This window comes from Antechinus flavipes, chromosome 3 (assembly GCF_016432865.1).
Source record: "Antechinus flavipes isolate AdamAnt ecotype Samford, QLD, Australia chromosome 3, AdamAnt_v2, whole genome shotgun sequence".
Lineage (NCBI taxonomy): Eukaryota > Metazoa > Chordata > Mammalia > Dasyuromorphia > Dasyuridae > Antechinus > Antechinus flavipes.
Window position 1 is genome coordinate 626,977,430 of NC_067400.1, and position 25,790 is coordinate 627,003,219.

At 40.0% G+C, this 25,790-nt stretch overlaps 1 protein-coding gene across 2 annotated transcripts; it reads left to right on the forward strand.

Annotated features, from left to right (window-relative positions):
• Nucleotides 1-4,948: 4,948 nt before the first annotated feature.
• LOC127556665 (zinc finger protein 883-like) lies at nucleotides 4,949-24,493 on the forward strand. 2 transcript variants are annotated; one of them, XM_051989951.1, is made up of 6 exons: nucleotides 4,949-7,165; nucleotides 11,035-11,135; nucleotides 12,813-12,960; nucleotides 18,300-18,426; nucleotides 19,726-19,821; nucleotides 22,132-24,493. In XM_051989951.1, exons 3-6 carry the CDS (start codon nucleotides 12,928-12,930, stop codon nucleotides 23,712-23,714), a joined length of 1,839 nt encoding a protein of 612 aa, XP_051845911.1. In that variant the 5' UTR covers nucleotides 4,949-7,165; nucleotides 11,035-11,135; nucleotides 12,813-12,927; the 3' UTR covers nucleotides 23,715-24,493. The 2 variants fall into 2 exon arrangements, with proteins under 2 accessions (XP_051845911.1, XP_051845912.1); XM_051989952.1 differs by lacking the exons at nucleotides 4,949-7,165; nucleotides 11,035-11,135 and adding an exon at nucleotides 12,343-12,459.
• Nucleotides 24,494-25,790: the final 1,297 nt, after the last annotated feature.

A 25,790-nucleotide genomic window follows, 5' to 3' on the forward strand; every position in this document is an offset into this window, starting at 1 on the left:
TTATCACAGGGTCGAATGGACAACTTCAAATATTCAACCACATTCTTTTTCCTGGTAGTTATTATGTATCCTACCAGCCCTGATGGTTTTAATGGTTCTAGTGATTCTATGCAGGTGATCCTACTCAGAACCTAGTTCTAGATGTTGAATTTTGGTGCTAGAATCTATGCCATCGAGATTGGAAAGTATCTGACATGATCTACCATATCCAGCCAATGTCAGTCATACTTTGTCTAACTCCTTCAATATATTTCCATCTACTCTGACATTGCATCTTTTGAATTTTGCCATCAGCATTGTTACTGCATCATCTTGTTTGTTTAGGTTCTATAATGACTGCGTATTTAAAATCAGCCGGAGTCAGGAATTCAGGTTAAGGGAAAAATCTTCAATCTTTATTGAAGTGAAGAGATGAATAAGGATTGCGATAGCAATATGGGCAAGAAAGAGTGCGATAGCAATATGGGCAGCTGTGACAGGAAGCCAGCTAACAGAGGGAGATCTGAGCTGAAAGGTCGTCACAATGGCAAAAGCAAGCAGTCTCTCCTTCCCCTTCCTTTTCCACTCCCCTGCCTCCATCCACCAAAATCGTCATTTCCTATACAACACATCAGGACTTGCACAAAGAATGGGCGGGGGCCATTCTTTCTCCAAGCTTATATATTAATAGAGTATGGTCCAATTACTATTTAGCCTCATGTGCTTGGGACCTCAGTGCATCAACTCAAGTCTCAGCCCATTACAAGGTTCCTCACCTGAAAAATGAGCTGGAGAAGGAATTGGCAAACCATTCCTTTGTCTAGAAAACCCCAAATGGGATCATGAAGTCAAACATGACTGAAGCCATTGAACAACAAAATCTATGATTAATGGTACTATTTCTGAGAAACAATTCTGAAAATAAAGCCTTTTTTGGTAGAATCAGATTTTTAAATGATCAGATTTATTACAGTACATCAAATTTCAGTTTGATGTGTGGATTCATAAAACCATGCTAACAAGTACAGCTTTTCAGAAGCGTCATGGCTTACCTTGAGAAGAGATTGGCTCCCAAGCACTTCAGGTCCTCAAATAGAGGTCACTTCACTGTTTGTTGGTGATTGATTGGAAAGAGTTTAAGATATGTGTTGGATCAAATAGCTATTAAGTTCCACTCTATTCTAAAGTTCTCCGAGTCTTTGATACTTGGTCTTTCAAGAAGACTCAACAATCTTTGGATTAATGAAGTCATTTAAATAAATACTTGCAGAAAGGAGATATCAAAAAAGCATATCCATCAACATAGAACATGGGTGAATAGTAAAGTTTTTCACCCAAATATTCTGCCAGTTGAAATGTAAGCTATGCTTCAAAATGCAACTCAAAATTTCCTTCTACAGATTATAATAGCTAGTCAGAAATAATGTTTACTGCTTAACAAGTGGTGCATCATTTTCCATCTCTCCTGTCTTAATCACACTCTGTCCTGTATTCTGTTTACTAAGGAGCACTCTGACTGGATTGGAAGTTTCATGATCAACTGGTAGGGTCTCATAGCTTCTTAGTGAGAGTGCACATTCAATGAGAGGCAATTCAGTTCCTGAAATTGCTTTAATTTATTGTGAAAATATATGAACAACTTGTAGACTTTGATTCCCTCTTTCTTCATCAATTTGATGATCTTCAGCCTCTTCCCCAAAGCCTTCAATTGCAGTGACCATAGCTAGTGAGCCTAGTCATAGTTTGAGAATTCTAGGATTAAATGATTGTTGCAACCTCTTGATCCCTAGCAAATGCCCTAGCTTGATCCCTAGCTTGATGCTAACAAAAAAACACAAACATATCAATCAGGTTTTCACTGGCCTGTGCTCCTGTTTGCATATTAGTCCTGCCAAACTTTTTCATTTAAAGTTCTGAGTTCCAAATTCTATTCCTACCTTCTTCACCCCCTTCTCTCCTTCCTGAGATGGCAAGCAATCACATATAAGTTATACATGTACAATTAGGTAAAACATTTTCATATTAGTCATTCTATACAAGAAAATTCCAAGAAAAAACAAGAAAAATAGAAAGGAAAGATAGCATATTTCAGTGTGTATTCAATCAATATCAGTCTTTCTTTGGAGTTTGGATAGTATGCTTTATCATTAATACTCTGAGATTGTCTTAGATCTTTGTATTGATGAGAATAGCTGTCATTCATGATTCTTCATCAAATAATATTACTGTTACTATACAACATTCTCCTGGTTCTGTTCACTTCCCTATGCATCAGTTCATGTAAGTCTTTCCAGTTTTTTCTTAAATCATTTTGCTTGTTATTTCTTATAGCACAATAAAATCCCATCATTATCATTTATCACAGCTCTTTTAGCCATCCCCCAATTCATGGGCATCCCTCTGATTTTCAATTCTTAGCAATCACCAAAAGAATTTCTATAAATATTTTTGTACAAATAAATCCTTTTCTCCTACTTTTTTTGGGGGGAGTGTATCGTTTGGATGTAGATCTAGCAGTGGTATTGCTGGATCAAAGGATTTTAAAGCTCTTTGGACATAGTTCCAAATTGCTCTCCAGAATGATTGGATCAGTTCACAACTCCACCAACAATGTACTTGTATCCCAATTTTGCCATATTCCATCTAACACATGACATTTTCCTTTTTTGGTCATATTAACCAATCTGGAACGTGGGAAGTGGTACCTCAGAGTTGTTTTAATTTGCATTTTTATAATCAGTAGTGATTTAGAATATATTTTCATATTACTATAGATAGTTTGGTTTTTTTTTTTTTTTGTTCATATCCTTTGATCATTTGTCCAATTGGAGATTGATTTTTTCTTTTTTTTACAGATTCGATTCATCTCTCCATATATTTGAGAAATGAGGCCTTTATCAGAGAATTTCAAATTTTTCCCCCTAGTTTTCTTCTTTGGTATCCCAAGGATGAAAGTTGCCAGCAAAAAATCACAAACCATATCAATCCAGTTATCATTAGCTTGTGCTCCTATTTGTATATTAGTCCTGCCAAACTTTTTCATTTAAAGTTCGAGTTCCAAATTCTATTCCTGCCTTCTTCACCCCCTTCTCTCCTTCCTGAGATGGTAAGCAATCACATATAAATTATATATGTACAATTAGGTAAAACATTTCCTAATTTTGTTTTGCATTGGAGTTTTTTGGTGCAAAAACTTTTAAATTTTATATAATCAAAAATATCTGTTATATTTTGTGATAATCTATATTTTCTTTGGTCTTAAATTCTTCCCTTCTCTATAAATCTTACAGATAAATTATTTCATGTTCTCTTAATTTGCTTATGTATCATCTTTTAAATGTAAACCATATACCTATTTTTACCTTTCGAGATATATCATATTCTAAACCCTCCTGTTTTTTAATGTGGAAACTTCCAAATCCTGTGTAATTCTGACTTGTAGCTCCATGATATTTTAATAGGTTTTTTCTTTTTTTGACTGTTTGCAGTACTTTTTAATGTGAGCTCTGGATTTTGGTTATGATTTCCTGGAATTCTTCATTTTGGAATCTCTTTCTGGTGGTGACCAGTGACTTCTTTTAATTTCTATTTTCCCCTCTGGATCTAATATATCCAGAAAATTTTCTTTGATTTTATATATATAATTAGTTTACACTTGCTCAATTCTAATTTTAAAGAAGTTATTTTCTTCAGTGAGCTTTTGTACTTCCTTTCCCATTTGGCCAATTCTATTTTTCAGTGAGCTAATTTGCTCAGTAAATTGTTATCTTGTCCCATGCTATTGACTTCCTCTCTCCACCTCCCTCCCCTCTCTTTTATTATTCTCATTCATTGTCCTATTTTTTCCTTCTACTTCTCTAATTTGCTTTTAAAAATCCTTTTAAAGCTCCTCCAAGAATTCTTTTTGGCCCTGAGACAAGGAAATAGAATTTCACATGTAGCCATTTTGACAATATTGTCCTAAGTTTATGTCTTGATTCTATCACCATAGTAGCTTTCTATAGTCAAGTTCCTTTTCTCTTTATTGTTCAATTTTTTTTCTGACTTTTTTGTTGACTTGGTATTTTTAGGTTATTCCTGCCCTGTTCAGAGCTTTTTGTGCTGGGGTCAGGATCTTACTGCTCAAGGCTCAGCTGCTTACTTTCACTAGAGGAAGGCTTTCTGGCTTGAATTGGGGAAGAGGAATTCCCAGCTGGCCTCTCCTAAATGTGGGGTATAGCTGCTGCCCAGTTAGTTACAGGACTAGAGGCTGGCTGCTGGGTTGCTATGGCAATAGAATCTTTCTGATGGCTGGCCCTGGGGGAGAGATCCTGTTTCTGGTCTGCCCCAAGGGCAGAGGTTGCTATGGAAACTCAGGGCAGGCCCCTGAGCCGAGTCTGGCTGTTTGTTGGCCAGGCCTGCCGGCAGGGCTTCACTACTGGTCACAGGGAGGTGAAGGCCAAGCGTATGGCTTGTACTGTGGATGGGTTTGCTCGGCTGGGGCTCTCACTGCTGGGTTGTAAGAGGGTTCCAGGTGGATTGCCCCAGGCTTGACTCCTTGCTGCAGCCCCTTGCTGTGAGACTGACTGCTCCTGTTGCTGCTGCTGTTCTTGGATCTCACTCCCCTCCCACCCCAGGCAGACTGACATTTCCTTCCAGGCTGGTAAGCTGCTTCCCTCCCTGCCATCTTGCCACTGGAAATCCACCCTAAACTTTAATGAAGGGAGCAAAAACAAATCTCATACTCCTTGGGATGAATGAGTCTTACACAAACTGGGTGCTGCTTAGAGAATAAACAAAAGCCAGGGTCCCATTTTGGGGGCCCAGCCCAAACTAATTAAGGGACAGATGGATTGGGAGGCTGAGTGATCACATTACTGGCTGAAGCTCTTTAGAGACTTGCCTGGCCTTTCAGCAGTGGGGGCTTGACAAAAATAGGAACAGGGATGGATCACAAATTCATAACATGATAGTTTCACATTAATTTTTATTCAGACACAGTTTGGATGGGAATACAGTTTAAGCATGGAATGGAACCAGGGAACTAGAATCCAACTTTTTCATTTTCGACATGAGAAAACAGTCCCAGAGAAGTTGCTCCTTGCCCTGAGTGACATTGCTAGAGAGCAAACGAGGTAGAATTCCAACCCAAATTATCCCGTTTGTAACGTCAGGATCCTATCAATCACCACTAGTGCCTTCCTCCTCCACATACTCTGCATATTCATCAATTTGAATTAAAAGTGACTAAAATATCCATATGTTTCACCTACTTAATCTTTAAGATTTATGACCCAAGGAATAATAATAACAGTAATGAAAATAATAATAGCTAGCATTTGCATAGTAACTATGTATTCAGACCTTGTTACAAATATTGACTCATAGAGGTTAGTGCTATTATTATGGCTATTCTACATTCTGGCAGGAATAGATTAAGTGACTAGCCTGGAGTCCCATAGAAAGTGAACTTGAAACTGAATTTGAATTCAGGTCTTCAAGTCTAGTGCCTTCAAGCATGGCATTTTATCCACTCTGTCCCATAGCTCCCCAAAAAAAATTCATGACAGAAATACATGTCCAAAAGAAATCAAAATGTTTTTTCCAGAATTCTTTTAGTGTCAGCAAAGTACAGAAAATAAAGTGAAGTACCAGGCAAGTAAGAAATGGCTGAAGAACTTCAATAATATGTGATTGCTTTGGAATATTATTGGAGAGTAAGGACAAACATTAGGATTTCAAAGAAGAATTCATTATACATTATATAGAGAGTTTGCAATTTGGATGTTGAAGGAGATCTAGTCTATAGCAAGAGGCTGCATTAATGAGATCTATCTGTTTTACCTCCAGCCTAATGGCTCCAATGTACCCATGAGCTCTGGTAAAGTCCTTCCCCCAATCATTGCTTTTATGAGCCTTCTTTCCAATACAAATATTATCATGTCTAAATAATATCCCTTTTCCAGAGAAAGGCTTGTCCCCACTGAACACCTTCATAAGGCTTTTCTCCACTCTTGGGTGGAAATAGATAATATCTACCTGAAAGTCTTTCCACAATAAATACACTGTGAACCCTCTGTCCAGCAAGACTGCAATTCTCTTTGAAAGTCTTTACCCATTGATTACATTCAGGATATTTCTCTCCAGTGGGAATTCTCTGGAGGCCAATAAGGAATGATCTGTAGCAGAAGCTTTCCCACATTAATTGCATTAATAAGGCTTCTCTCCAGAACAAAGCTTATCATGTATAAAGAGATCTGAAATCCAGACAGCGCCTTCCCAGACTGGTGAATGCACACATTTCATTCCAGTTTGAATGTAGGTTGGTGGACTGAAAATGAGTCATGAGAAGAAGTCATTCCACATTGATCCCATTCAAATGTTCTTCCCAGTATGAACCTGGGAGTTCTACCTAAATGCCTTCCCACCTTCAGTACATATAGAAAACTTTTCTGCAGTAGAACTTTGCTGTTATCCAGCAATGTCTGAACTTAGGCTGAAGGCCCTAAGTGGGGGGCTGCTTGTTTGCCTTCCCACTTTCATTACCTAAAGTTGTCCCGTGTCCTCTGAATAGTGTCTGAGGCCATAGAGGCTGCCTGAATGCCTTCCCACCTTCGTTCCCCAGAGAAGGCACTTCTGCACTCTAACTCTGCTGTCGGCCAGTGCCCTCTGAACTGCAGCTCTGAAGGCCATTTCCCATTATTTCCCATATTCCCGTCAAGCAAACCACTTCATCCGTCCCCCACCTTGATCAAAGTCCTCCCCCCAGTCCTTTTCTGACACGGAATTGGGGCTGCACATTGTCTGACCCCCTTTCCATCTTTAGCCCGTTCACTCTGATCCTTGGGATGTTGCTCTCCCTCGCTCTCAGTCCCAGAGTTCTCCCATCTTTGCTGTCTGGCTGGGGACTGGCCTGGGGGGCGTGGTCACCCTGAATATGAAACCCGGAGGTGTGGTCTCGCTGTTGCCGGTCAGCGCTGGGGGGCGGAGCCTCCCCTTGGCTTGCATGGGGGGCGGGGCCTCGCCGTCCGCCTACTCCGGGCCACGGGCTGGTTGGGCTGCGGCTGTCCGCCCGGGTATGGCCGGGGGTCGGAGCCTGGCTGCAGACCCCCTCTGCGGTGCCGCCGGTCCCCTCCGCGGTGCGGCTGCGGCTGGTTCACCTCCCCTCTCTCCCCGCCCAGCAGCGCAGACCCCTCCCGCTGAGCTGGTAAGTCGCTTTCCCGCTCCTCCACCCAATCTAAGGCATGTAGGGGGCTTTTCGCAGGGAGTTTGGGAGGCTCCGGGGAGATCGCGGCTCCCCCCGGCGCCCGGGCACCGGAAGTGGAGCACGTGAGGCTGTGTCCAAGCTCTCTGCTCGGTCGTCCCGGCTGGATCTCGGATCCGCCGCCTTTTCGGTCCCTGTGCCTGAGCAGCCCGGGGTTGGTTTGCGGGCGCTCCGAGCCGGGAGCCTGTTTGGGCAAAGGATCCCTCGGGATTCCCGACTTTGCAGGATCTTCCGCCAACTTTGGAAGCCGGACTCAGACGCACCCGCTGCCTTGTAGGATTTGCCTCTGGGCCGGGATGTGGGAGACAGTGGATTGGGTCAGAGACCCAGCGAGCCGGTGGGGACCGGACGCCCGAGCCCTTCCATCTTTTTGGCAGATCCTGCACTTGGGGCGGCATTAGGAAAGTTGCAGTTTTGCCAGCGATCCCGTATCTCAGCAGGGCCAACCCCGGGCCGTGCGAACGCCAAGCAACCTGCTAGCAAGCAGGAGCCAGGACAGGTGGGCGCTCCCTGGGACCCCGCGGCCCACGGGTGCCCGGCCTTGCGGAAGGGAGCGGGGCCCTCAGCGTGATGCTCCAGGCTGGCCAGCCAGAGCCACCGCAGCGGGACGGCTGTTAGCAGCACCTCGCTCCCCCGGCCTTAAAAAGCCCCAAAGATTAGTTTTGTCCGGAAAGGGGCACAGGAAACCTTTTGCGTGCTCAGCACGGTCTGCTCCTGCTGCTCCTGGGCTGCCTGGCTGCAGATGCTCTGCCCAGTGGAGGCTGCGGTACCGGCCTTCACCCGGAGCATTTCCCCTAGAGGAGAGTTCCCCTGGTAGCTGAAGTGGCTTTGCTAGTCCACAAAAGCCAGAATTGTTTTCTGAGGCTCTAAACCACTTGTAAACAGGCTTTGTTCTCTAATCCACAATTAGTCATTGAAAAGTTCCCTACCCTCCGTGCGGCCTCTCTGATCCCCATGCAAATGTGCTGGAGCTTATTGGGTTGCAAAGCTTGGTTGGCGACTGTGGCCCTGGGCCTGCGCCTGCGCTTCCCCTGCACCTCCTGAAGTTTCTAAGGGGAAACTCTCTGGATGGGTCAGGCCAGACCCTAAGGCTCCATGTGCACTTGTTACAGATTTGGAGACAGTACAGCTGCCCCTGGACTGTAAAAAAATCAGCTGAGACAGCCAAACTTAGGGCAGCAGAAAGAAGTCAGAGAGTTCTTATTAATGCTGGATCCAAGTATGTTTTTGTTATGTCTCATGTAATTGAACAAAACCCGAGGAAAAGCAGAAGATTTAGGACCTCCCAGGCTTCCATGGGTGCACAGGCAACTCATTATCCCCCTCCTGGAAGCTATTCAGGCTCCCAGAAAAACTATTAGGCCTCCATTGACCAAAACAATCCTTTTTCTAAGGCCCTGGAGAGGCCAGATTGGGTGGTCAAGGAAGCAACCAGAAAACAAAAAACCAAAGACCCTTTTGCAAGCCTAGGGAAGTGAGGGTGAGGTACCTCGAGGATTTATAGACGTGACAGCTGCAGAGATTCTAAAGTGGAAAAAGAATGGAAGTAGAGAAAACCAGGGGCTAGAGCGCCTGCTTCCCTACGTTACTTGGAACATGGGTGATTCTGTCACATCACAAGATGAATCATTTGGGGTGAAGAAATCAAGAAATATCACTGGGACAATAACTGAACAAATTTTGGCGTATAAATTTAATTTAATGTAAATATGCCTTTCAAAAAAGGCCATTTCACTGAGACTTAGGAAAAGCTATTAGGAATTAATGAGTACAATCAAGGCACTCATAATTGATAACAATCCCAACATTGTAGGTAGCCCAGTGATTAGAGTGCATGGCTGGAATCAGGGAGACACATCACTGTGACTTCAAATGTGATATGAGAGGCTTGCTAGTTGTGTGATGGTGGGCCAGTCACTTCACTCTGTTTGCCTTGGTTTCCTCATTGATAAAATGAGCTGGAGAAAGAAACGTCTAGGACCTTTGCCAAGAAAACGTCAAAAAGAGTCCCAAAGAGTCAGAAAGGAATGACACTGAACAACAAAAAAGCCAACAACTTTGAAAGACATCACAACTTTGTTGTTGTAAGGTCATTCAATATACCAGAGCACTTAAAAGGTTCTTCCATCTGTCTTTTGAGTGAAAGGTAATGTACAGCAAAAGCGATTCTACATGATGTAGAATAAAAAACACATTTGGGAGATGGACAGTGTGAGAATTCATTTTGCTTGATCAGATGATTTTACTTATAATTTTATTTTTATTTATTTTTTGTTTTTCTTTTCTCCCAATTTTGGGTAGGAAAGCCTAGTAATTTAAGGGGAGTGGGGAAAAGATTTCCATTCCATTGCCCTCTAACAAATTGATGGATTTTTCAGGAATATATACCATGCAGGGCAGAAGGCAATGAGGACAGCTTTGAAAGTACCACTCTGAATTTTTAAATTACTTATAAACATGTTAGAACTTGGTGCAATCTCTTTTCTTTGGTGTATAGAAAATGCTTATTTTATGTCATCTGTGAGAATTTCAAAATTTTAAAATTCATATATGGATGATTTTTTCCCCTGTCATTCTCATCAATTTTGAAGGCTGGGAATGGAAAAAAAGTTTTGTGTATTATTTTCTCCCATAGTGTTTTGGAACATGTTTTTATGTGTCATTTGTGATTGTCAGTTCTTTCAGATCCTGATATCCTTGTAGCACTTAACGATTGGCAACGACTTCAGGTCCACATTGGAAATTTTGGTTGTAAATGACTTTTATTGGTCATTTTCCAGGTATTATTTGGTATATTTTCCACTCTACATTTTCCATTCTTATTTGGTCATTTATTTTGTTTAGATGTTTAAATTTTAATGTCATTATAATTATCTATTTAAAATACCTATAGTTTAGATATAAATTCTCCTAGCCATAATTCTTAAGAAGTACCTGAGATTATTTTCTTTTTATATTTTTACCTAATTTTTTCCAGTCAGCAAAAATTCCACTAGCTCTTCCAATCCACCTGAAATTAAATCTGAAAAGAAAACAAAAACTCTGTTTACAATATAGTCAAGGACAATATTCCTGCATTGGATGGATACCACAATACATATACACACAAATTTTTTTTTTGTATGTATATATGTGTGTGTGACTAATTCTTCCCTCTACATCCTGTATCTGTGCAGAGGTCAAAGGCATATTTTGTTATTTGTTCCCTAGCCTTGTATTTGGTCATTATATCTATCAGAATTTCTATCAGTTACATTTCTTTAAAAGACTTTGGTTATTATGCAGATTGTCTTGTGGGTTCTGCTCACTGCTTTTTGCATCAGTTCATACAAGTTTTCCTGATATCTCTGAAACCCTCTCCTTCATATTGTCTTGTCACAGTTCTATCGCATCAAATTTCTATGCTATACTGGTTCGAGGATTTTCCAGCTGAGGGGCATCCTCTCAGTTCCTAGTTAGTCATCACTGAAAAAAGATGTAAATCCTTTTACATCCTTATGTTACTGTTGTTGAATTCTTTTTTAGTTTTGTCTGATTCATGACCCTATTTTTGTGTTTTTCTTGGCAAAGATGCTGGAGTGATTTGCTTTTTCCTTCTGCAGCTTATTTTACAGATGAGGAAACCGAGGTAAACAAGTTAAAATGATTTGTCTAGAGTTACACAGCTAGGAAGTGTGTGAGGCTGATTTTCAGTCCAAGTTTTCCCGACTCCGGGCCCAGCTCTCTATCTACTGTACTACTCAGTGGGCGTGAATATAAGTAATTCTTTGGCAATCTAACCCTGTTTTCTTATCTATTCTTGGTATCCTCAGACCCAGTTGGTTGCCTGGTCCATACTGGATGCTCTATTCTCCCGTTTCTGGCCTTCACTTTAAATCCAGGCTGAGTCTGCTGAAACGAAGTTGGCTCAAAGGTATGGCTTTAATATATACTCTTCCAGGTGCAATTTTATAGTTTTCACAACCAGTGGGCAGATAAATCGCTATAAAAAGCACTTCTATAGTAAAAACAGGCTTATGTGCTACAACTCCCTTCTTCCCCACAAAAATATTCCCACCTTCAAGAATCCTCAATTGCTCAGCGATCCTACTTCCTTACTTTGGAATTATACAACCTTTTCTCAATGACTTCTTTCCCAGGGCTATTAAATTTCAAGGCTCTGCCCCAAAAGAAAGCTCCCCAGGCATCTGGGAATGAACTTTACAGAAAAGGAGATTTTTACAAGCTCTTTTATATTATTCTCCCCCCTCCCCCCAGTAAACTATTCTTATTATTCATTTCAAAGAAAAATAAACCCCATGAAATTCTTAAGTTTTTCAAAATAGTCAATAGTTTTCAACATAGTTCCCACCTTCTCTAATAACTTAAGTCCTAATTTCACAGCATTCAGATCAAAAGCCGAGTTAATCTTCAAATATTACTATTTGATGCTCTTCTATGACTCATGTTTCAAATTGATAGCATTTCTTATATAGTGATTTCCCCCTAATTACAGTAAAAGCTAAACGGGGAGGATAATAATTGCATGAATGATATTTCACATTTAATACATGAAATAAGTTATTATCTGTTAATTCTGTGGAATGCTTTTCTGGATTAGCTTGCATTGAAAAATCACTTTTCATCCTTCTATCAATTTGGCATTTTATACTGATTGCTTCAGAGATCTCTGTAGAGTGGCTTTGGTCCGCTGGTACTTTTCATTTTATTCTTCCAGTTTTTAAATGTATTATTTCTGCAATGGCTAATTTTAAGGGTATTTGGAATTAAGGTCTGATCTGCATCCTGCCTGAGGTAAAATGCCACAGTTAGTGTAATAAAGTAGCAGAGCTGATTTGAGCTAAAACTATATGGTTATTTAGTTAGGACAAACTCAAACCAATCCAAAGTTACACTTTCAGATTCTATCATACTGAATGTCAGTTTCCCCAAGGACCGTTTATTGCTAAAATAAAACAGAGCTACTTCAACCACGTGCCCGGACGCTTCCTCCGGGCAGCTTCTCTGGCCGGGGAAGGAGCAGTCCTCCTTGGAGTCCAGATGGCAGTGCGCCTGCGGTGCCAGACTCCCGAGGATTCGGGGGCGGGGCGGGGCGGGGCTCCAGGGCCCGGGAGGCGCCACCCCCAGCAGCCTAGCCCGGAGCCTGGCTTGTGGAGCCGACATCCCCCTCCCTACTCCCGGAGGTTCGAGCCCGGCCCCTGCGGCCGCCCTCTGGAGGCCTCCTCCCGAACCTCGCGGTGAGTCCTCCCGGAGCCCAGGAGGGGCTCCCCTCCGGCCTCGCTTCTTGTCCAGGCTCCCCCGCGGCCGCGGCCGTCAAGCCCTGCCTTCGGCCCGGGTCACTCATCCCGACCTTCCGCCCTGGTCCGCGGCTTCCGTGCTGGGGGAGCGCTGAGGCACTAGCCGGGGAGGGGGAGGGACGGACTGGTTTCCTCTTGCGGGGGTCGGAAACGCCTTCCTGACCCCTTGGGTCTCCCTGGGAGCGTCAGAGAGGGGAGAGGGCCCCCGGGCGGCTACTTCTCCCAGAGGGCAGTGCCAGGCATGCCGGGGGCTGGAAGACTCCTTGGGGACCTCACCCTCTGAATCCTCGTAGGCCAGCCCCCCCGCCCGGGCAGCAACGGGACGGACGTGTCCCCCTCGGATCCTTGTTCCTGCCGGGCTCAGGCTGAAGAGGACCCGGAGCCGGCCCCAGCAGGGAGCTTGAGGGCATGGCCCCCGGAGCCCGCAGAACCCCCTGGCAGGTGAGTGGGGGGACAGCGGGCTGGGCCGAGGTCCGCCGGTGGGCAGCGCCATAGATACAGAGCATTGTCTGTGAAACTGCCCATCTCTCGTGTAGCATTTGTTTACCAAAAAATTCATACACCTTGTGTGTGTGTATGTATATAATACACATATTATATACACACACACTCACATAAAATATATATATATGAAATAGGAGACAGTAGTTAAAACACTGGCTTATCCTCTTCTGTGTCCTGAACTGTTTCATGAACTTTCATCTCTAACTATACTTATCTCCCCTCCCCCCACAACTTCCTTCCCTCAGGCTTTTGATTTTTAAGTTCTCCTTCATTACTCCTGATTGTTCAGGAAACCCACTTAATTCGTTAACCTGTGTGTTTTATAGAGATCTGTATATCTATAAAACTTCTTTGCTCTCTTCTTGCATATCTAACACACGCAAACCCACTTAATTCATTAGTTTATATATATACATATACATATATAAACTTTGTTCTCTTTCTGCATCACACACACACACACACACACACACACACACACACACACACACACAGACACCCCTTCTCCCTTCTGTTTTTTTTCCCCCTCAAAACTTGTAGCAACTGAAGGGCAAGGAAAAGCTCTTCCCAGGAACTTTTTGCAGTAGCTACACACAAACCCTGCTTTTTTCCTTCCCCATGTTATATTCTGAACAAAAAGTGTCCCCAAGTTTCTCTGAATCCCTCCCACTTGTCATTTCTTATGTCAAGCCGGTAAGCATTTAGAAAGTGTGTGTTCAAACCTATGAGGATACAAAGAAAGCAAAATCCTGCCTTCATGGATGTGAGAGATGACATTTAAGCAGCTCTGTCCAATAATGCTACAGACTTTGTAGGTGGAGGTAAAATTGGAGATTTGAACTAAGACTTGAAAGATCTGGGGTGGGGGGGAAGGGAGGGTTGGGAGAAGGGAGAACATTCCCAGCCCAAGAAATTGTCAGCAGAAAGGCCCAGACCCCTGTATTAAGCTGGGTGAAAATAGATGGGGAGTGAGGTTTAAGGAGATTAGGAGATGGTTGGATCTTGCCCTCTCTATTCCAAGTGCCATATATATTTATATATGAAAATATAAATATATATATATATTACATTATTCTGATGATCTTGTGAGAATTTTCAGGATCCTTGCTAGCCGCAGTCGGAGAAAGCACCCTGGGATATCTAGGCTGGCAAGTACTCTGCAGTTTTTGTAGCCACTCCAGCTGGGACCCATGCCATGAGGAGAGTAGGGAGCTGTGTCCTTTATTTCCAGTGATTATATGCTCGTGCATACTTAGTTTCCTCCTGGGCTACTTAATCCAGAGACAATAAAAGTAGTTTTGGGTGAGATCTAGTAGGGTGGGAAAGGGACCAAAGGGATCTTATTTTAAAAAGAAAAGATTCTTAAACTGTAGCTTTTCTCTTGGAATTCCACCTCCCCCCCCCCCCATAAATAAATCTTTTCTTATTCATTCAGTTAATTTGTTTTTATTAATCTACTATTTCCTTTGAGTGGATTTAATAAAAAAGGGGGATTCCTGGAATTCTTTTTGCTTCTACAAGTTCCTTAGTTGTGGTGGGAGGGGAGGTTCCTGAACCTCTATCCTAGAGGCAGGCTTGCAGTCTAGGGATAATAATAATAACAATATTAAACAATGACATAACATATTCAATTGATTACATTTCCCAAAAATTCTCGTGGGCAATGGTTGCTCCAACACTAGAAGTTCTTGTTATTTTACAGTGGAGGAAATTGAGGCAAACAGTGCTTAAATGACACCTAGGATCACACAACTAGAAAGTTGAATTCAGGCTCCAGATCCCAGATTCTCTTCCCTCCTAGATATTTAAGACACTTCAGTGATTTAGTTACTGTTCTATTTGGGGGAGGGGGGAGAAAGAGGGAGGAGAAGATGGTTTCAAACTATCCCTAGTTAGAAGTATTTGGTGACTCAGAATCTGGGAACCATTGGAATTGGATGAGTATCCTGGTCATGTGATCAAATCTGTAATTCAGAAAAAATACCTTGGGTCTAGTGTGGAAGATAAACTCCAGGGTTGAGAGACCATAGGTCAGGGACTCACTTATGAGGTATGATGGGAAGGAATGGAAAGGGAGGAGTATTTATGGAGCATCCAGGCACTGGGTTTAATATTTTACAAATAACATTTCACTTGATCCTCAGAGCCTTTATCCCCATTTTACAATTAAGGAATCTGTAGAAATCAGGTTAAGTAACTGGTCCGGGGTTACACTGATAGTAATTATTTGAGGCTGGATTTGAATTCAGGTGAGCTAAAATAATAGTCCAAGAGGTGCTAAGGTCTATTCTTTGGGGATGAGTCAGTTTATAGTCAGTAGGAAAGGAACGAGCTGATAAAGAACCTTTGAAAATTTGAGAGAAGGGTTGAGTTGATTGAGAGTGCTAAGAGTTTGAGAAGAAAGGATTGGGTAGAAACAAAGGCCCACATAGAGTCTTCCTTGACCAGTTAAAGGCCCAGCATTTTGTTGGGAGACTGGAGGAAAGTAGTCACTGGAAGACTGCATGAGGAGGTTTTGAGATGAAGAGAATGCATTCAGTCAATAATGATTTATTAAATGCCTACTGAGTGCCGGGCTCAACTTAGTGTCTGTACAAAATAAATCAAACAATGGTTTCTCTCTCTAGGAACTTATAGTCTAATGGGTAAGACCACAAGCAAATATGTATAAGTAAGCCATTGGAAGGATAAATAATCTTTAATTAAAAGAAGGAAGGCACTAGAATCAGAGGGGCTGGAAAAGCTTCATATAGAAGGTAGACTATTAGTTGAGCCACAAAAGAAAACAAGAGGGAGAAGTTTCCAGCTATTTTGGATAACCAGGGAAAATTCATGGAGTCTAGAGATGGAGCCTTCTTTCTGGAATGATAAGGAAGCCAGTTTCATTGAATCACAGAGAAAGTGGTAGGAAGTAAGGGATAAAAAGGCTGTAAAAGCAGGTGATAGGTCTTAAAGGGTTTTGCATGCAAGATTTTGTATTTAATCCTGGAGGTGATCAGGAGCCACTGAAGTTTAGTGAGTAGGGGAATCTTTCCCAGCTCTGAGTTTGTGTCAGGCAATGCTTATTCAGTAATTACCTGAAGGAAACCAGGAGACAGAAATGAAGAGGTGGAGAGTCCTGTCATTTAAGAAAGCTGGAGTTTATAGAATAGGCAATGACCTGGTGGGACTTATAATATAGCAAAATCACTTTTATTGACCAATTGAAGTAGGGGAGATTTGCGACAGACCCCAGCAAGCCATTGTGGTACTCCAAGGAGAAAGGTGGGAGGGTCTACATCAGGATTGCTGCAACATCAAAAGAGAGAAACTGGTTTATTAGGGGGAATGTTGTAAAAGTGAAATGAATAGGTATTAGGACCAGACCGGATAAGGGACAAGGAAAGATAGGAGTCAAATTTGTCTCTTAAATTAGGAGCTCCAAGGATTGGGAGGTTGCTGTTGCCCTTAACAGTAAATAGGAAGGTTGGGGGAGAGATCCTTAACGGAACAAGATAATCAATTCCATTTCGGATATATTAAAATTTAAACTATCTACTGAGATATCTGAAAGGAAGTTGTGATCAGAGAAAACTCAATTTTTAAATTAAAATAAGAGGTAAGATATTCAAATGAGAGTGTTTGGATGGTCAGAGATCAATATATATTAAATGTTTATGATATATCAGGCATATCATAAGTGCTGAGAATTCAGATCCCCCAAACAAAGACAGTCCTGACTTCACAGAGCTTACAGTCCTAAAGGAGAATCAAACACACAAAAAAGAAGCCTTTTTTTTTTGGTCAGGGACAACCCAGCAGACACTAGGGCACTATGGAGAAGTCAGAAGCCTCCAAGTGGAACACCCAGGTGAGAGGTGAAATGTCTGAGCTCGGCCCTCTCCTCCAGTGGAAATCTGGAGTTTGTGGCCCCATCCTCCATCAGAGAAGCAGCAGGTAGTGATGAGGTGGAGTGCTAAAGCTGCCGAGATGTCCCCACAAGGAGCTTCCTGAGGAATAGTGGAGATGGGCTTCAGCCTAGTCTAGAGTTAGTATGGTGTGATCCTCATCAGGTGAAAATTGAGGAGATGTGTGAGCTGAACTTTCGCCTGAGAAGGGAGTTTGGAGTTTAGGACCTCACCCTATGTGGTGAAGGATGTATGTGGGAGGTTTGAGAAGGAAGCCCTTTGCCATGGCTGCTTTTGTAAAGTAGAGACTCAATTGGACAAGAATTACCTTTCAATAAAGATACTACTTTCTTCTAGTAAGACAATACTTTGATAATTCATAAATCCTCTAGTGAGAGCCCATACTATTAATAGATACCATGCAATGAAGAATTGTGACTCGAGTCCCTAGTGAAACAGAAAGGTTTGTAAGTTCTTGGGAATCTCAAAATTTGGTAAAAGACCCATAAATTAAGTTAAATAACTTAAAAATAAATAGAAGTAGAGAAAAATATAAATAAAAAAAGCATTCATTGGATGCATTAATGATAAGACAGTATTATTTACATGATTGAGAATTGTTTCTAAGTAAAAGAACCTCCGAAAGAGAAATTCATAATACATAAGTTATAACATGAAAATGGCAGATAATGAAATGAAACCGTATTAGATAAAAACGCTTTGGCCAAACATTCAATATGTAGGAAACTGGAAAAAAACCACTCTCAAGTATCAAAGCATTTTCATGTCCTGCCAATCTCTCGTATTTTATCCATCACTCTACCTCTTAACTCATTATCCTGTGTCTTCCTCTCCAGTATCCTGGAGTTTTGGTAGCATGTTAAATTAATTTATTTCTCATAAACTGGACATTTCTTTCTCATGATACTTCAATCTGTAATAATAGGTTTTGAAAAATTCCCATTTTTGATAAATGAAGCAATCTTTCTTTTCTGATCAGTTATTATATTTCTATATAATGGAAAATGAAACCAAAAACCATTTGTCATTGACAAGTTAAAACATTCACATCCCCTCTCTTTCTTCTCTGCAAATTCTTATAACACACTGGATTAGAACAAATATGTTCTTCCTGATTTAATGAGAAAAATTTCATAGGAAGTTATTTGTCAACTTTATTCTAAATGCAAATATAAGTTGCTTTTCTCATTAGTGCCCCCCCCCTTTAATGACTATGGTTTTAAGTGTTGCCTCCAAGATTCATAAATCATATAACCTTCAGCAGATCCCTTCTCTACCCTACTGTTTCCTTTAGAACATTGATGTGGGTTGGACTTGATAAATTCTGAAGTCTCTTTCAGCTGTAAAGCTTTGAATTTTGATGATTAGGAGTCCCTGACATTCAAGGATGTGGCTGTGGACTTCACCCAGGAGGAGTGGAGCCTCTTGGACCATTCTCAGAAAGAGCTCTACAAGCAAGTCATGCTGGAAAACTCCCAGAACCTGCTCTTCCTTGGTAAGCACAACTCTCCAGGGGAACTCTGAATTTGCTATCACAGAAGTGTCTTTCTCACTTCCCTAATATTCAGGGGGTTCTGAGCATTTATCAGTTACTAGAAATGTCAATGTGACAGTATGTCTACAGGATCATTCTGCCACTTGGTTTTCCCTACCAAAGGTCTTTGCATCTTGTGATAGGAAGAAGGGACTTTGCTTTGTTTCTTTCCTATTTTAGGAAGCTATAGGTTACCAAACAAACAAGGGTTATAGATTATCGGACTTGGAACTAATCATAGAGATTATCTATCCTAGTCCCTGTCTGGACAAGAATTTTGTCTGCAGAATCTCTGAAAATTGCTCATAGAGCTTTTCCTTAAAGATGGGCAGTGAACCCCCTGTCCAGCAAGGTTACCGCTTCCTCTTTGGGATGGGTCTAGTCTTTAAAACAGCAGTTTAGCTGCACAGTGGGCCCAGAGAGCTGGGCCTGGAAGATTATTCTTACTGAATTTAAATCTGGTCTTGGACATGATCTGTCTGTGTGACACCTTGACAAGTCATTTAAACCTAAATGGTCTCAGTTTCCTCTTCTGTAAAATGAGCTGGAATAGCAAATGGCAAAACATTCCAGAATCTTTGGCAAGGAAACCCTCAATGGGATCAGGAAGAGTCTGAAGTGATTGAAAAATGACTGAACACCAAAATCTTTAAAAAGCTTTCTTGTTAACAAGCATAAATTTATGCTCAAGTCTTGCCTTGTTTGGTAAGTTTATCTTTTTTCTTAATTCTCCCCCCAAATATTAATACAGAGAAGAAGAGAAAGGAATAAGCATTAATATGACCTCCTGTGCTTCAGGTATTGTGCTCAGTGCCTTAGAAATACAATCTCATCAGATCCTCAAAATACCTTCTGAGTTTGGAGTTATCACCCCATTTTACACTGAGAAAACTTAGGTTAAGTGCCTTGCCCCGGAGCACAGAGATGCTAAGTGTCTGAGGCTGGATTTGCACTCAGGTATTTCTGAATCCAGGTCCAGGGTTCTCACCACTAAATTTTCCAGCTGGCTCTAATTTCTAGCTAATAAAAGCTGTAGAATGTGTCCATGTTTCTATAAAGGAGGTAAAAACAGACTTTTCTAGCTCCAAACTGGCTGTGTGATCTCCTCATCCTCAAGTTTCTACCCATAAATAACTCTGTAAACCATCCTTGAGGATTCCTAGGAACCATCCTGTGCTCCTTGCTTCCATTTTCTCTTTCCCTAAGAAGGAGCAAAGTGTAAGTTTCCATCCTCATCCCTTCTATTTTCTCCCTGGCCAGGAATTCCAGTTTTCAAAGAAGATTTGCTCTCTCATTCTGAGGACAAGGATTCATCATGGAACTTGGATCCAAAAGGCCCAAGAAATTCATGTCTGGGTGAGTGAGATGGAAGCAACTATATGAGAGATGTTCTCTCAGAAACATCTGTGTGGTGGTGAAGGGAATGCTGGGCTTGGAGCAGTAACATCTGCCTTGGAATTCTTTTTCATATGCTTTTTATTAGCAAGATGATGCAAGAAAAGTTACTGAATCTCTGAGCCTCAATTTCCCCATCTATAAAATTAGAAGATTGGATCCCATGGCATTTCTCTTCCCTTCTAGTGATAAATCTATTGTTTTATTAGGAATCATTGTTTAGAACTTTGGGCCATGGAAGTCTCCTGAAAATGTCCAAAAAGAGCTGATGCTCTTTCTTACACCTTTTTTTGAGTCAACAGGCATTTATTAAGCATCTATTATGGTGATACAGTGGATAGAATGTTGGGCCTGGAGTCAGGAAGCCTCAGTTTCCTGAAAGCCACTTGCAAGCTTTGTTTCCCTTGGAGAATCACTTAACCATTAATGCCTGAGTTCCTTATGTGTAAAAATGAGATAAGAAGCGTCTGAATTTGTATTTGAACACGTCTTCTTGGCTTTAGGTTCAGCGCTTTATCAACTGTACCATTTGGCAACCCTGAGATGGAAAATGTTTCCAACATAGAGGATGTTTCAAATAGGAGAGATTAAAGACACGGGGAACTTTAAAAATAATGTACCATCAAAAAGATAGGATTAGAATGGTTAAGTCACAAAGTTGGGTGAGGATCATTTTCATTCTAAATGTCTCCTGTTGTTTGTGACCTTTCCCCGATTATTCTTTCCCCCTTAAAGATTGAGGAGGAGACAAGGAGGCTATGATAGAGAAAACCTAACAAATTATTGTTACTAAATGTGCTTGGTATAAATGTATCCATAGTAATGGAGACAAGTAGCGGAGTGCTTAAGGAAGCAGAACCCTATTCTATGTTGTATATAAGAAATACTCTTGAAACAATGATTCACAAAGCATCAAAACAAATGTATCAGATACTGTTTCATTCTGTAACAGAGTCTTCTGTAACTCTACTCCCAGACTCAACTCACCTTTGATCTACTGATCATCACTAAGAGATCAGTGAATTAAAGGGATTAAAGAGAGGAAATAGCTGATAGACTAGCCCAAAATTATAGCTCCTTTATTTATTGTCACAAAAAATTGGAAACAGATGTGAAATGACTAGAAAAAATGATGGTTTAAAAATATATTAGAAGATAATTTGATCTTCAGAAATGATAAAAGGTACAGTTTCAGAAAAATCTAAGATTTATTTTAACATAACATAAATAAGTAAACAGGACCAGTAGAATAGTTTATACACTGGTCAGTATTTAACGAATAACCATGACTCCTGAGTGGTGGTTCCCCAAGTCTTCTATTCTTAGAACATTTTGACCAACTAACAGATGTATTGTTTAACTCTCTAGTAATTTAAACTACTAGTCATTTAATTTATATTATTTTTATGTTCTGTCACTTTTTCATCCTCCATGAAATTTCATATGCTAAGCTGAGAATTTTATATCTCTGGTGAATACAAAATAAATAGGATTGGCTGGCAGTTATGATGTGATCTTAAACATGGAAATGGAGAAAAATAAGGTTAAAAAGGATCAACAGGAAAATTATATTATGGTCAAAATATGGCAGATAATGAAGTCATATCAGTTTGTAGCATATGGGCGATAAATGGCATAATATTGATGGATCTGAATAATATGTAAAAAAATCCCTTGAATATCACTGAAATCTAATTCACGACAGGTGAAAATTCTGTCTCTTTCCTTCCTTAGCATATGAAATTTACATGTGTGATTAAGTGATAGTACATGAAATCTGGCCAGTATAGAGAAGCTGAAGGCTTTCTTGAGAACATCAGATTAAAAGGAATAATCAGCAGAATCCTTTGAATGAAAGATTAGAAATTAAATGGAGAAAGGCCATGGAGGGTTGGGGATGGAGCACAGGCAGTTCTGGGATTTGACATCTAATGTTTCCTGCAGGGATATTGGTTATGTCACTTGGCATTTGTAAGCTCATGGCTTCATGAGCTCACATTACATTAATTACATTACATAAAATGTAATAAGAATCCTACCTATGCCACAGGTTTATTGTGAGCATCGAGTGTCATTGCTGTTGAAGATTTTCATTAATCATTTTTCAGTTGTGAGTTCATGGCATTTTCAATTGATTCTGCCCATTGTTTGAAAACTTTTTTTTTATACTGGAGAGATAGAATATGTCAGCTTACTTTTTTTTTTCCATGGAAGGAAGAGAATTTTTTATATGTGTGTGTGTCTACATATTATATTTTTTGTTTCCTTTAGATGCAGAGACCAAATTTGAAGTGAATGAGACTGCTTTAAAGCTGAGCATTTTTGTGAAAAAATCTCACCAGGGAAGATTCCTGAGTGACAGTCCCTGTGACTTTAGTTTGAGAGAAATCTGTGACTTAGATATCAAGAGAGAAAAAAATCTAAATAATTACTGTGAATTTGATAAAGACATAAAAGGTTTCTGGCAACATTCGGGCTTAATTCAATGTAAGAAAATGTCCTCAGGAAATGATTGTTTTCAGAGTAGTGAAGATAGAGAATGCTTTAGTAAAAAGGATGAGCTTATGCAGTGTTCTGAGAAGCCTCATGAAATGAAAATGTATCAAGGTAATCAATGGGAAATGGCCTTCAGCTTGAGTTCAGACATCATTAGACATCAGAAAAGTTATATTGGAGAAATGCTTTATATAGGAAATGAAAATAGGAAGACCTTCAGCCAGAACTCAAAGCTTATTGACCATCAAAAAATTCACACTGCAGGGAAATCTTATGAATGTAATCTCTGTGGACAGACTTTCACAAATAGATCTTGTCTTGGAATACATCAGAGAATCCACAGTGGAGAGAAACCACATAAATGTGATCAATGTGGAAAGGCTTTTACACAGAATAGCAATCTTTTGACACATCAGAAAATCCACAGCGGAGAAAAACCTTACGAATGTAATCAATGTGGAAAGACTTTTGTACAGAAAAACAATCTTTTGACACATCAGAAAATCCACACTGGAGAGAAACTTTATGAATGTATTCAATGTGGAAAGACTTTTAGAACAAAATCCACTCTGGCTATTCATCAAAGGATCCACACTGGAGAGAAACCGTATCTATGTAACCAATGTGGAAAGACTTTCAGACAGACGTCCACTCTTTACCTTCATCAGAGAACCCACAGTGGAGAGAAAACTTATGATTGTAATCAATGTGGAAAGACTTTCACAACAAGATCCACTCTTTATTATCATCAGAGAATCCACCCTGGAGAAAAAACTTACGCTTGTAATCAGTGTGGAAAGACGTTCACAAAAAAGTGCACTCTTGCTGTACATCAGAAAATCCACACTGGAGAGAAACCTTTTGAGTGTAATCAGTGTGGAAAGACTTTAGCATATAGGGCCCATTTTGTTAACCATCTGAGAATTCACACTAGAGAGAAACCTTATAAATGTAATCAGTGTGGAAAGACTTTCCGACAGAACTCTGGGCTTGCTGTACATCAGAGAATCCACACTGGAGAGAAACCTTATATATGTAATCAGTGTGGAAAGGCTTTCACCCAAAATTCCAATCTTTTCATGCATCAGCGAATCCACACTGGAGTGAAGCCTTATGAATGTAATGTGTGTGGTAAGGTTTTCACCCAGAATGCCAATCTTATAAAACATGAGAGAACCCATAATGGAGAGAAACCTTATGAATGTAATCAGTGTGGAAAGGCTTTCAGTGTGAAATACAGTCTTCATGAACATCAGAGAATTCATACTGGAGAGAAACCTTATAAATGTAATCAGTGTGGAAAGACTTTCACAAAAAGGTCCACTCTTGCTAGCCATTTAAGAATCCACACTAGATAAAACTTTATGAATGCCGTCAATGTGGAAAGACTTTCCGACCAAAGTCCCCTCCTTGTATACATCAGAGAATCCACATTGACTGGAAATTTATGATTATGATCAGTGTGGAAAGTCTTATATCCAAAAAATGTACTCTTCCTATACATCAGAGAATCCACACTAGGAAAAAAAACTTTTTGAATGTAATCAATGGATAAGCTTTCCAAAAATAACTTCAGTCTTGTTGTATGTCAGAGGTATCACTTTGGAGAGAAATCTTAGAAATTTAATCAGTTGGGTAAAGCCTTCAAGGAGCAAACATCCCTTATTTTCCCATCAGAGAATTCTTAATAGATAGAAATATCACTGTAATGAATGAGGAAGGGCATTCACATAGAGTACAGAGCTTGTTCAACAACAACTTGTTCTGGGTAAATGGGTTATATGGACTCAATATAGGAAGGCCTTTAATTAGAGATATCTCTTTACATCAACAAGATTCCTAGTGGAGTGAAGCCTTAAGAATTAGCTCAAGGGGGATATGTATTTCTCCAGTAAATGGAGATTACTAGACATCAGGATGTCCATGTGGGAAAAAAAGGCTTTTAAAATAAATGCCTTTTGTCATTGTCAAAGTCTTTATGTAGAGCTCATACATTTGAGAAATCATGCTGGAAATAAAACTTAAGGGGTCAACGTAATGCGGAATGGTCCCTCGCTGCAATATAGTCTTTGGTACACATCCCAGATTTCATACTGTTCAAAAAGTGCTTATAAATACAATAAATGTTTCTTTGTAATCCTGTTTGGTATTCCTTTTTAATACTATTCCATGACATTTATATACCATAATTTCATTAGCCTTTATTAGTTGATTGGTACTCAGTTTTCCTCCCCGTTCTTTTGGTGATACTGAATGCCATGATTTCTACATCATTGTTTCTACAGTGATTTCCTTTTTAAAATTTAAAATAAAAAAAATTGTTTTTCATTTTTCAAAATTCATGCAAAAATAGTTTTCCTCCCTTGGAAAACTTTGTGTTCCAAAATTTTTTCCCTCTTTCCCTTCCTCTTCCTCACAGCAAGTAATCCAATATAGGTTCAAATGTGCAATTCTTATACATTTCTACATTTATTATACCATGCAAGAAAAATCAGATCAACAGGGGAAAAATAAGGAAAAAAAAACAAGCAAACAACAACATAAAAAGATGAAAATGCAATTTTGTGATCCACATTCAATCTCCATAGTTCTCTCTTTGTATGCAGATGGCTTTTCCATCACAAAAATTGGAATTGCCTTGAATCAACTCATTGTTGAAAAGAATTAAATCTTAAGTGATTTCTTTAATCAATAAAGAGACAGTGAATAGTTTGCTGTGCTGGAATTAAAAGTCCAGAATTTTAATTCGGTCTTTAATACTATCTAACTGTATGACCCCAAGCAAGCCCCTTCACCTAATCTGCTTGATTTTTCCATATAGAACAGGGATAATAATAACTACTCTACTCGTTAGAGTTAGTATGAGGAACAAATGAGACAATATTTGTAAAAAAAAAATTGAGTGAAAAAGCTGGCAAGTATTCATTTCATGAGCTCTAAGTCTCATAGCAGAATATCTAAAATATGTGGACAATTTACTATCTATTCAAGTTTTCAGAACAGGTTAGAGGAAAACACAAAATATAAAAAATGGGGCACTGGTTTTAGAATCAAGAAGATGGGTTCAAATTCTGTCTCAAATGCTCTCTATGTCTGTAATTCTTACAAAGGAGCATCTTGAAGCTTGAGAAATTGAACAGATCAGGTGCAGAATATATGTTTAAAAAGTACAATAAACCATGGGTTTGGTAAATCCAAAGACCCTAATTATGAGGCAAGGATTTACTAGTCACTTGAAGTGCTGGAAAAATTGGAAAGCGTCTGGCAGAAGTTAGGTATAGATTGACATCTTTTACCATTATTATTACAAATTTATTATTTATAATATATACAAATATTATATATATATATAATATAAATTATAAACAATAACAATTATTACCAATATTAGCTTCAAAGGATACATGACTTAGACATAAAAAGTCCCTTCTGAT

What these genes read in the sequence shown, in the direction of transcription:
- LOC127556665 (XM_051989951.1), top strand. Translation starts at nt 12,928, where the DNA reads ATGGCCCCCGGAGCCCGCAGAACCCCCTGGCAG. An exon ending in CCCGCAGAACCCCCTGGCAG is followed by an intron (nt 12,961 to 18,299) that starts GTGAGTGGGGGG and finishes TTTGATGATTAG; the next exon opens with GAGTCCCTGACATTCAAGGA. An exon ending in CCAGAACCTGCTCTTCCTTG is followed by an intron (nt 18,427 to 19,725) that starts GTAAGCACAACT and finishes CTCCCTGGCCAG; the next exon opens with GAATTCCAGTTTTCAAAGAA.